This window comes from Lactuca sativa, chromosome 5, assembly GCF_002870075.4.
Source record: "Lactuca sativa cultivar Salinas chromosome 5, Lsat_Salinas_v11, whole genome shotgun sequence".
Lineage (NCBI taxonomy): Eukaryota > Viridiplantae > Streptophyta > Magnoliopsida > Asterales > Asteraceae > Lactuca > Lactuca sativa.
Window position 1 is genome coordinate 91,111,642 of NC_056627.2, and position 13,135 is coordinate 91,124,776.

The 13,135-nt window shown below is 34.0% G+C and overlaps 1 protein-coding gene and 1 pseudogene across 1 annotated transcript; both read left to right on the top strand.

The window, feature by feature from the left end:
- Nucleotides 1-7,316: 7,316 nt before the first annotated feature.
- LOC128134168 (uncharacterized) lies at nt 7,317-9,280 on the top strand (annotated as a pseudogene).
- Nucleotides 9,281-9,448: 168 nt separating this feature from the next.
- On the top strand, nt 9,449-11,590 carry LOC111901347 (thylakoid lumenal 29 kDa protein, chloroplastic-like). The gene is made up of 12 exons (XM_052771640.1): nt 9,449-9,464; nt 9,546-9,644; nt 9,947-10,043; nt 10,235-10,269; nt 10,407-10,472; nt 10,567-10,607; nt 10,689-10,872; nt 10,955-11,073; nt 11,160-11,166; nt 11,347-11,394; nt 11,483-11,490; nt 11,572-11,590. Exons 2-12 carry the CDS (start codon nt 9,642-9,644, stop codon nt 11,588-11,590), a joined length of 627 nt encoding a protein of 208 aa, XP_052627600.1. The 5' UTR covers nt 9,449-9,464; nt 9,546-9,641.
- The last annotated feature ends 1,545 nt before the right edge of the window (nt 11,591-13,135 follow it).

Consider the following 13,135-nt stretch of genomic DNA (forward strand, 5'->3'; position numbering starts at 1 on the left):
AAACTATCACATACCATGCAATAACATATAAAGCACATACTGGGGCCTTGCCCCCTCCATCAGACCGAAGTCCGAAGCTGACTGACTGGGACCTTGTCCCCTCCATCGGACCGAAGTCCGAAGCTAACTGACTGGGACCTTGTCCCCTCCATCGGACCGAAGTCCGAAGCTAACTGACTGGGACCTTGTCCCCTCCATCGGACCGAAGTCCAAAGCTAACTGACTAGGACCTTGTCCCCTCCATCGGACCGAAGTCCGAAGCTAACTGACTGGGACCTTGTCCCCTCCATCGGACCGAAGTCCGAAGCTAACTGACTGGGACCTTGTCCCCTCCATCGAACCGAAGTCCGAAGCTAACTGAACACAGCATATCATAACATATCAACTGGCATAAACTCACATATACCGCATACTACATCGGGCCGTAGCTCGGAACACATAACACATAAATCTTGTCTGAGCCACGAAGGCATCAAACATACTAACTACTGCAACAGATCGAAATCCGGAAACTACTGCTAGCTAAACGGGCCGGCATTGTGGCCTTAGACCCGTTCATACTGGAAGGAAACTCACCTGAGTCTGCTGAACTGATGATGCTAATCCTTCTGACTGCTACTTGACCTCTGACTCCGAGCTGCTGCTCCACTAGCTCCTCAAGCCACCAATAACCATATAACACTTAGTCCAACTGACCTCCGAAGGTCAACTAGGTCAACTCTAGTCAAGGTCAAAATCTTGGTCAAAGTCAACCTTCCAGGTCAACCCTACTCGCCGAGTCCACCTAATAACTCGCCGAGTTCAAATGCTCAGGGTCTTTCTATTCGCGACTCGACTCGCCGAGTCAGTCCATGACTCGCCGAGTCAACTATTCCCGAGTCTTGTCCTATCCAACTCGCTGAGTCACCACCCGACTCACTGATTCGAGTCTCAACTCGAAGGGTTTGGTGCTTCGCGACCTGACTCGCCGAGTCCAATAATAGACTCGCCGAGTCCAAGGCAATCTTCAACCAACTCGTCGAGTTGTTCTTCCAACTCGCCGAGTCCATGCCTAACTTCATCCGACTCGACGAGCTGTTCATCCCACTCGTCGAGTTCCTCCTCATCTTCAAGCTACTCGCCGAGTCCACTCGAAGGACTCGTCGAGTCTATTCAGTCCTTAATCCATGCAGTGACTTTTCGAGCCAAACAGGGCTTCCAGCTTATAGATCCATACTTCTAAGGCCTATCCCCTACGTAAAGTGGCAAACTTTACGTGTAGATTAAGAGATCTAGGCTCATAACACATTAAACTAGGGTTTATGGCAAACATACATCTTCAACATACCAAGGGCTGATACTTTAGGGGATTCAAGACCAAAACAAGCATGGATCTGAGGTAGCAACCTCAGATCTAGACCTCCAACTCGAAATGGTTACATAACATACCAAAAATGTCCAAAACTCACACATAAGAATAGATCTAGATGCAAAGGAGTCCAAGCAACAACTTATTACCTTTAATTGTTCTGAAATGTCTTCTCAATCCCGGATCTACAGTCCCTTCTTGCACCTCCAAGGCCTTTTTTCCTTCTCCAAGCTTCAAAAGCTTCACTAAGGGTAAATCTTGCTCCAAAACGATTATGGCGGCTAGGGTTTAGTGATATGTGTTAGAGAGGCAGTAAAGGAACCCTAGGGGAGAGAATGAGACGTTTAAATAAGCTCCAAATCCCGGATTTAGGGTTTTCCTTGCTCAGACCAGACTCGCCGAGTCACCTTGGCCGACTCGCCGAGTTGGTCGCTTACATCTCGACCCGGATCCCGCTCGGACTCGCCGAGTCCCTCCTTGAACTCGCCGAGTCTCCCCTCAAAATTGGGGTTTTTTTTTCTTTTCTTGGCTTTCCAAACTTTGGGTGTTACAATCTGTACTAAAATTTTGTGTCTATTTTTTTACAATATGAACTTATGCTTAAAAAATACCAAAAAAATATGAATTTTGATATATATATATATATATATATATATATATATATATATATATATATATATATATATATATATATATATATAGGCTTAGGTTATTTTGTTTTTACTAAGTATTGTGTGCCAGAATGCACGGATCTCGAGCAACGGATGAAATTAATCAATGGACATTATTTGAGAGTGTATGATATTACAATGGGGTAACATGTACCATATAATCACCCAATTTTTAGCAAAAGGGTATTTTGGACAATTAACTATATTAATAAAAGGAAATTTTCAGATTTTTAGGGATGATTAATTCTCCTAATTTAAAAAAATCTGAATTTTTTAATTAATTCAATTTGAATTTTTACCGATTTTATTCTGTCAGAATATTTTTTATTAGAATGATACTCATTCAGAATTTTATTCTAATAGAATATTATTGAAGAAAAACAAAATTCTTGAACCAAATGTTGAAAATTAACAAACATTCTGATATATTCTTATACATCCGAACTTAAATACAAATTCATACATATTTTTACAGACTAAAAGTCTTATACATTTTAATATAGTTATAAAATATTCTAAAAGAATATCAATAAAAATGAATAACATTCTTAAAAAAATAACAACATTCTGCTAGAATACACTCGTTCTCCATGTTTTCTTCATTTTCCATATCAATGGCAGCCCCTTCAAAACCTAAATCAAAAAAAAAAAAAAAAAAAAAAAAAAAAAAAAAAAAAAAACATAATCAACTTTAAAATAGTATAACTTTCAGTATATTCTAACAGAATAAACTATAATTCTAACAGAATGTGTTAGACATTAAAGACTTTTAATTTATTCCAACAGAATGTACTTGAGTCACTTGATCAAGTATTTCCCGAGTCACCTGATCCAAATTATAATTATCGACTTAATCTAATTACAATGACTACATTGTAGCTAACATAGAGGACAGTACTTTGGAAAAATGTCAGCTTATTACAACTTAGAATGTGGTAAATATGATAGTTCAAAGATCACAAATGTTTCTGAACAAAGAGTGCTAAAAATACAGCTGTAACATCGCATGTTCGAAGGACTATAACTCAACAAATATTAATCAAATTTAAATGACTTCTGAACCTAACTTGTAGCTAACACAAAGGAGAATATGCATAAACAAATTTCATATCATTCCAAGCTAGTATGAGAGAGATATGATAGTTCAAATATTACAAAAAAAATGGCTGAAATATTTGATTCAAGCATTTTAACAAACATTTGGCAGACAAAATCAGATGCACAAATCTTTATACTCCATTTGAGTACCAGACATACATACCAGTGATAAACAACATAAACTACAAATCTTTATTTTAACGCACACACCTTGTCCGTCATTCAGATCATTGCAGCAGTTCAGAAAGTTACATCTACTTTTTATATCTCAAATCACAACCAACAAAAAATTTAAACGATTTCTAGCGGTTAGGAGAAGCAAATAAGAACAGAAAAACGAAACGGAGAACGAAATTGACGCGCAATTTACCTAAATTTACACATAATCAAATGAAGTCGCAGGATAACACGAAGAATTTAAAACAAATCAGTAGCTAAAACCTAAAATCGCTAACCTCAAGAGGACTGCTGCAACAAGGACTAAAATCCGGCGATGATGAGGCCGATCGAGATTCGTGAAGACATTATGAACCAACGGGGTACCTTTATAAATCTCCTGGTAAGGCTACCAGGTACCATTTTAGATTTTACCCCCTTCATATTGGTAAGAGGTGGAATCAAACCGACCATGCATTAGGCGGTGGTGTAGAAGGGAACAATCGAGAATATAGAAGGAAGATTAAAGTAACCCTGATTGATAAACAATACCCGAGTTAGCTACTCTGCATAAAAGTCTTGTGCTGAATGGAAAATGAGTGAAGGGATTGACGGCAATTGTAATTTTCAAGCGTAGGGTTTTTTGGGTTTGACTTTGATATCCCAAATTTAAAGGGATGATAAATATATTAATTATCTACCATATTTAAATATGTCAAGATTACTATAATACCCTTAAATAATTTATTTAATGAGTTATTATTTCCTAAATTCTCATTGGTGCACACAGGCACACAATAATTGTCAAAAATATTTGAATCTCTCTATCTCTCTCTCTCTCTCTCTCTCTCTCTCTGTGTGTATATATATATATATATATATATATATATATATATATATATATATATATATATATATATATATATATATCGATAAAAATAGGCCTTACTTTTCAAAAAGCAAAGAAATAAAGTATGTTTTTTCGAAAAAAAAAAAATCATTTTTATATATCAATATAGCTTTCTGTGGAAAGATGACGGAAAATCATAAACAATGGTATATTCGGTTTTTTTCGATAAAAAAACATGGCTAAAATTAAATTAAACGAAAAAAAAATGGATTTTGTTAGAATCTGGTGCATGTGCGTCTATTGTAAAAGTCTATAACCCTTCCTTTTGACGTTGATCTTTTTAAATTTCGACGCTTTAAATTGATTATTTGGTTCCTTAATTAAAAATGGTTCCTTGACTCTTCATGGAATTAAGAATATTTTAATCTACGATACGTTAAGATCTTGCGATATGTTTAAGATCTTCCAACTTATAATTCCATTGATGAAATAAATGGTTCCTAAAGAACCAAAATATTTAGTGTGTGAACTTTCTAACCTTTATTTGTTGGGTGATGTCTTTTTTAGAAAGTTGCTTTCGTTTTGATAAGCTTAGAAAAGAAGAAGATAGACTTGCAACAAAAGAAAAGTGTGCAAGTTTGGATGAAGATGCAAGCAAAATGAACTTCCCCTATGGCAATTCTACCGTAATTGCATGTTTTTAATTAAATTTTGATCCGATTTGTGTTGTTAAAATTAAATTGAAATTAATTGCAAAACAAAATTACATCTTTGGTTATGGTCATGAGTTACTGTCTAAACTTTGCATGAAAAAAATTGTGTTATAACTTGTATTTTTTTTTTTTACTATATCGATGTGTTTATTGATTACTTACAATGTGCTGAATAGATTTGTTATTCCATGTTATAATTGTGTTTGAAAATTACATGTTATGTGTTTAAAATGCCTAACTTGATATTTGCTAGCTTAAAGAATCATTTGGTATTGTTGTTGGGCTTTATATATGAAATGGAAGTATAATATTCCAATATGAAAATAAAAATTAATTTGCAATTGTACGACTATGTACAATTATGCCTGCCAGAAACATACATACATACATTAAAAACAAACATCCAGCTCAAATGAGAAATCTACATATCTTTCCTTACTAAAACAAACTACATTTTAAATCTAAAAACTCCCCAACACAGATACTTTTCATTTTACAAAAATTTATATTTTTTTTAAAATGTCTCATTAGGTATTGTATGACACACGTACATAAATAAGAAATCAGATCCCATACAAACATATATACAGATCATGTCACATTGCTATGCACTCAATAACAAGGATAAAACACTTTGTGATTGGTTCTATTCTGGTTCTGCTGCCAAATCCAAATCAAATATTAATCAATTAGTAAAGTTGTGGAGCACTGTAGGGGTCCCACTGCTTGATGGAACGGTAAGATAATATACCACTTATTTTAATTAGATTATCATTTCATGTAAAAAATAAAAATAAATTAAAAAAAAAAAAAAAAAAAGGAACTTAGAAATATAGTTGTTCTTATACCTCACGAGAGTTTACTAAAATTTCAATTTTGTAAAATAAAAATAATAGCTTCTTGATATTTCTTGCAATTAAACAAAATTTATTGCAAGATATGGCAACTTACATTAATTCATTTATTTGCAAGAAATGACGACTTATTTTCATTTCTTTGTAAATAAAAGCATGTTTGATATTTCTGTGTTCAAATCACCAGTTTCTTTCATGTTTAATCAATATTAATAAACCATTAAATAGAGTGTATATACATAAAACAAACATTTTCAATACATATTTAAACATATAAAGAATTATCTTCAAATTGTAAAAAAAAAAAAAACAAAGCCTAAAAGAACGTCAGCCGGTTTTACGTATAGATACTTTATCAACCTGCCTTAATTAAATAGAGAAGAAACACCAAGCTGTGATTTTTGGTGTTCGTCAATTTTAAAATTTAAATTATTGTCATAATTTATAATTGAAATTTAATAACGGTAATTAAATAAGTACTTATTTATTATTTGTCATTTTTAAAGAAAATGATAAAATGACAACATTTGAATTGAGAAACATAAGTGAATATGTTGTATACATTCCTAAAAAGAGTTTACTTTTCAAACGTAATCAATTTATTGTTTTAACTTCAAAATCCTTTCTGTATGCAAAAACAACAGAGTAAATGTTGCTTCATAGCAAATAGTACAAATTTTCACTACAAGAAAAAGACCCTTTAACGACGCGCAAACCACGACACTCATTGATTTATGTTACGCAAATGAGAGTGACATTAAAAAAGTGTCATCTCTTCAAAAAATTTAAGGATTTAGGTCACGCATTATTGCGTACCCTTAAATTAGTGTCTAATGTAAAAAAATTAAAAACACGGAGGGCACTTTATCTAAAAATGCGCGCCCTCTATAAGTGTCGCTTTATAATTTTATAATTTTAAAGAAAAGCGTGTTTAGTAGATACGGGGGAAACGAAATCCCCAAAATTTTGAAAACCCGCTTTTCTACCTTCTTTCTTCTTTCATCTCCGGCTCTCCGCAATCGATTCTCCCCTCTCCCTCCTTCTCCATCTTCTCCGATCCGCTTCACCATCTTCAGTAAGTCAACCATGGAGGGCTAGATATACATCGATTTGGGTCCAAACCCTCCCAAAACCCTCTCCTCGACTCAAAGTGAAGAGACGAAAAACCACCACCACCTGCGTCTGCAACAACTAGAAAATACTACTCCGTCTACAGGCAAGTAGGTATGTATGCTTTCGGTCTCTCATTGATTTCAACTTCTTCATCAGTCTTCTCCCTTATAAACCCTAGTGTAACAGTGTCGGTGAATGAGAAGAAATTCATCGAGTCTGCATTACTATCTGACCTTAGAGTTGACGGTAGGCGTCCTTTCGATTATAGAAAACTATCTATCATCTTCAAAAGGTAAGAAATCCCATACTCATCACTTGATTTCGTATTCCCTTGGCTAAAAATAAACAGTTTGTTGACAAACGATGAGCTTTTCATATTGTAGAGAAGATGGTTCATCAGAGATCTAGCTTGGACAAACTCGAGTTATGGGATTTGTCACAAGACAACTAGTACAACCTTATCGAGACAGACCTAATGAAGGGACACTTGCAATCTACACTGAGTTCTCACCTATGGCGGATCCTTCGTTCGATTCAGGTTGTCTTGGAGAATCTGCTATTGAGTTGTGGCGTATTGTAGATCATGGTTTAAGGTATGATAGTTTATTTACTTGCTTAAGCTTCTATTTTTCAAACTTCTGGTCTTCTGGACTTCATCTTATTTTTTTTCAAAGCTGTGATTTACATGATTACATCCATATATGGTCATCATAAAGACATGGAACACCCATATATAGCAGATTAAATCTTGTCCCTATTAAGCTATTATCTAATTGTTGCTGGAGGTTATGATGACAAATTGTTGCTTAGGAGGTACATCCCATTAAGATATGTCTGGAGGTTATGATGAAAAATTGTTGCTGTTGGGTTCAAATGTAAAGCGCTCACATAACTTAAGAGGTACAACCCTTATCATTTTAATTTGTGTTTGATTGAGGTACACCCCTTATCATTTTTTATATTCCCGAACACATCTCTAGGTTATCTGCATTATCCCCTCCTGCTGTATATATGGGCAATATGCATGGCATAGACCGTTTAAGTTTAGCAGCAGAAATACCATTAATGCCCTTGCCTCTCTTCTCCTCTCCTTCAACCACAAGACTCGATTCAAGAAGGCCACAATCCTCTTCTGATCAAAGTGGTGGTCCAGTGGCAGTGAATGAGTCGATAGCAAACAAAGGAGTAGGAGTAGGACAGCCTGTCCCTATGCTTGGTCGAATACAGTCTCAACTGTTTGCATCACTTACTGCCACAACTGTTGCTGAGTTGCCTTGCACTGTAAAGCTAAGAATTTGGTATCATGATTCAAACAATCCATGTGCCTGTCTCAATCCTGAATGATGTTGCTTAACAATACCCCATGTTGTCCTTTGCAGGTATCCTTTTTATTTATTTATTTTTAAATTAAAAAAGAAAAATAAGGAGCTTGGTGGGGGTTGATGTTTGTATTATTGTATGTTGTTGCAGTGAAATGGGTGCTCATTTTTCACCATGTGGGAGATATCATGTCAAGAGCCACTTGCAGAAATATAGGCTGGCAAAGTACCTCCCTGATTCCTCTTATGAAGGTATTCTGTATTTTAATCTTTATTATGTAATTCAAAATACTTAAATCTAAATTTGAAGATATATATATATATATATATATATATATATATATATATATATATATATATAAGTAGGGTGCCATTTGTTTATTGCATTTAGCCCAAAAAAAAAGAAATGTTGTGACTGCTGATTGATTATTTTGGTGAAATTGGTAATGCAAGGAAACGTGTTTGACCAGAAAGAATCGAGTGACATGTTTTCCAGCTTGGATGGATCATCGTAAGTCTTGTTTGTTTTGTATTGTCTGATGGAACGGAATTATTGACAATTCTTGAAGGATTGTTGATATACATTTCTTATAACCCATTTTTTTATAATGATAAAATTATATATATTTACATGATTTAATAAAATTAGAAATTTATTTTGTGAAATATGTTTGTGCATTGGAATGCAGATTACAGAAGCACTGAAGCTGCAAATGGAGGTGCAAAAGCGACTGCATGATGAAAGTAGCTTACATATATGATGAAAGTGTATAGGTCCAAAGACAGCTTCAATTACGAATAGAAGCCCAAGGGAAGTACCTAAAGAAGATCATTAAAGAGCAACATAAGCTGAGTGAAGTCCTATCAGACGACAACTGTCAGGAATCCAAAAACCAAACTGACCCTATCACTCCACCTCCTCCATCAATCATCAAAAACTCTGCCCCAGCCCCAGCCCCTGCCACGATGAACATGAGCCCTTAAACCCAAACTCTTACCATGGTTCACCTGTTATGAAGAAGCAACGAGTGAGCCTCATCCAAGGGGTTGGCTTAACTCACCAAGTACTCGACTCCAGCTTAAGGCAACATCCGATTGTGTATGGAATGTCAGTTAACAATCAAGATTAAAAATTAGGCTGAGCCAATTGAAATTGGAATTTGTCCCAGGGAGATTGTTTTCTACTTTGTGCAGTTTCTTTATAGAAATATATATATATATATATATATATATATATATATATATATATATATATATATAATATAATATAATTTATATTTCATTAGGTGGAAAGGGTTTGGGTGTGGTAATTGAGAGAATCTCCAGATGCCCAATTCATTCTGTAAGTACATTTACTTGAATAATCATCACTTTCATTATTGTGTGTTGATATGATGGTTTCCTGAGTTAATTCCATGAACAGGGTACCATTAGTTGTAAAATTGATGATGCTGGTAGCCATGAGATTAATGGTGTTCGAAGGAGGGACGTTCTTAACTGCTTTGGGGCTGCCATTAGCATGGTGATTATGCTTCTCTTTTACTCCCCTTTCGGTTTTTACTTTCCATTATCGATCAACCCTCGATTTCACTAATTCTAATAATCTTAGCAACTGATTACACAAAATCAATGTACCTTAATGCAATAACTACAGTAATCATAAAAGTAATTCCAACCTTCTTAATCTCATAACTCAAAGCTACAATAATATAATGGGAAAAATACGATGTTAATTAAGATATGAAGAAACTTAAAACTTATAGTTCTTTGATGAATTTGAGTGATGTGATCATTGAGTTTCCGCCAGTTGTTCTCTCTTCATAGGAATTGGTGGCAAGCTCCAGCCCAATCTCATGCCCATTCATTGAGGCAGCTAATGTTGCTGATTTGATACAAAGAAGACAGCGTTCAGACTTTCAATGTAAGCTCTTCAATTGCTTTTATTTTAACTCATGCTTTATAATATGATTTTTTTTTAAAACTTTGCTGATGTGGATGCCAAGTCACAATTACGTATCAACTACATCAGTTTATGTGAATTACAGTTTACAAACACTAGTAATTATATTTACAGATACTTGAACTTGAACTTTTTCTTTTTTTATTTGGCAGCAAGTATAAAGATGACCCTCTATAAAGCCATTAAGGTAAACCATGAAGTTTATATTTCTGTTATAAGATATTTAGATAAAGAAATGTAAGCACATTGCGTATTGATATTTCCTGCAATTTACCCTTTAGAATTGCTCTTTTTGAGAAATTTGAATTGTTGTTTGAATTTCAGGCAAATCCAGAGCTGATTTCACCCCTATTAACATTAGCACTTAATGATTCTATGACATATGATAAGGTCTGAATCATAACATATAATTGTTACACTTTAGCTTACTTAGTGAGAGTTGTTTTATTAGTTAAAATTAATTTCGTTATTGTTAAGCTTTTAGCCAACAAAAACTGGAGGCCCTAATGGATCCATACGCTTCAGGTATTTCCCATCTTCCACATCTTACAAAGCTCTTAAAATGTTTGAATTTATACTTTTTTTTTTGTGTGTGTGTGTGTGAAGCTCTGAGATTGAGAGACCAGAAAACAAAGGACTTTCTGCTGCTTTATCAATGGTGGAAGAAGCAAAAAAAGAGATCGATTCTTACTCTAAAGGTGGACCAATTTCATACTCCGATCTCATCCAATTAGCAGGTTTGGTGTTTGTCAGAAGTAGCCAACATATCCACAACAACTTTCCCCCAAACGTTTGGGATTTCTTTTTCTTAATATGAAAATTGATGTTATATATTTATTTATTTATTTATTTGTTGGATAAATATTGTTCAGGATGAGGACGAAAGTACCCTCCACATCACTGAGTTGCCAGTTAGAAGGTGGACACAGGAGTATAAGGAGTTTTTGGAGGTTGCTTCAACTGCTGGAAAAGATAAGAAACCTTTCATAGAGTTAGATTATTATACATAATTATAATATCCTTCCTTTTCATATTTATTTATCTCAAATTTGCATTATTTTTTAATAAATTTGACAGGGGAATGGTTTAAGTGAGATCACAAGTCACAGGTGTCGTACATATTGACTTTTGATCACATTCACTCTTTTGTTCATCAGTATACTTCCTACTTGATATCCTCATTGATGTATGCATTTTTCCCTTCAAATAATCAAAGCCTTTTTTTCTTTTAGTATTAATATGGAACATAAGCTTTTTGTTTCAGGTTCTTTCTGAAGCTAAGAAAATAATTGATTCATGCATGGCTGCAAAGGTAAGTTTTGTAACATCTTGTATTCAAGAAATAACAATGTACTTTCCACAAAAAAATTATAAATTATATTCTTTGAAAAAATTGCTAGATTGGTAGGTTTAAAAGTAGAATGTCCTAATAAGAATTAATTTTAAATGTAGAATGAAAATGACAAGTGATTTTGTGTTGTGTTTACAGGGTTGATGAAAGTGAATAACTCTGGAATTAGAAGAGGAAAAGAAAGCTCAAGCTAAAAGAGATAAGATGCTACAAATGCAAGTGTTGCATTCTTCATTTAAATTGTTAGTATGAAACACAGTAGATTAGATGAATGAAAATTTATATATTGTAAGAAATAGAATTGTATGACATTAAATTTTATGCAATGGATTGTATTTTTTCTATATGGTATTTTATTTCTATTATGAGACATTAAATGCAAATTTCACTTAAAAATTAATAAATATATAAATATATATTTTTTAAACATTTAAATTTACGATACGCAAAAATGTGTGTCATCTTCATTTATGACATGGCCTTTCTTGATAGGGGCTTTCTTGATACGCATTGCGTGTCATTAACACGCGTGTCGTAAGGTTACGACACGCGAATGCGTGTCGTCTTCCTTTATGACAAGGCCTTCCTTGATACGCATTGCGTGTCGTAAACGCGCGTCGTAAATGCGCGTCATAAATGCGTGTCGTAATTGCGCGTCGTCTCTCTTTATGACAGGGCCTTCCTTGACACGCATTTGCGCGTCGTCTGAGCGTTTTACGACGCGCAATGAGCGTCGTAAAAGGCCTTTTTTCTAGTAGTGTTTAGAGGTAAATTTAGAACAATCTTGTGAAAATTTTGTGTCCGAAACAATGGATACTCGGTTTCAAATCGAAGAATAAGTTTGGAGGGAACACTTTTGTTTCATATACAACTTTTATATAAATATATAATTCATTTTTACTACAAAAAATGGTGTTTAAATATATTGTTAGATGTTTGTTTTTACGATGGAGTGTATACTATGCTCAGATGTTGAATGATATTATCACACATACATATAGACCACATACCAATATGAAAGGAGGGAATGGGAAGGTTGGTTTAAAAGGATTCAAAAGTTATCTATATAACCAACCTTCTCATTCACTCCTTTCATATCTATCTAAAGTGAATTATCTTTTAACTTGCTACAAAACAATGCGTGAAAATCGATATTTGAGAATGAAAACATGATATTGCAGGTAAGAGAACTAAAAAAGCAAATTACATGCGACTGTATCATGAAAGAAAATGTTAGGAACCATTAACAACAATCTATAAAAATTTCTTATTCAATAATGACATTATTTATACTTTTTTGGAAAACATTATAAGCAAGTGACCTTCAAATTATGATATGTTTCGGATCCATTTGTGCCACATATGCAAGAACCATAATCATGTCATCATATTAAAATAAAATATTTGTGACAAAGATTAATATGTAAAAGTAACCTTCAAACGATGATATGTTGGATTTAAACCAATTTCATTGTGCATATGAGAGACCGTAAATCAGTTTAGAGGCTATAAACCTGTAAAATTGCTAGCGGAAAAAGCTTGAGCACGAAAATGAAGTACAATAAAAGAAATCCATACAAACCATATCTTGAGCATTAAAAAAAACCAGTATCTATTTGGTGGTTAAACCTAATGGAGGTACCCAAGATTGACAAATCTAATTCAAAGTAAACTATGCATGGAAGAATTTGTTGAAGGAGTA

What these genes read in the sequence shown, in the direction of transcription:
- LOC111901347 (XM_052771640.1), top strand. An exon ending in AATGGATCCATACGCTTCAG is followed by an intron (nt 10,608 to 10,688) that starts GTATTTCCCATC and finishes GTGTGTGTGAAG; the next exon opens with CTCTGAGATTGAGAGACCAG. An exon ending in ACAACAACTTTCCCCCAAAC is followed by an intron (nt 10,873 to 10,954) that starts GTTTGGGATTTC and finishes AATATTGTTCAG; the next exon opens with GATGAGGACGAAAGTACCCT.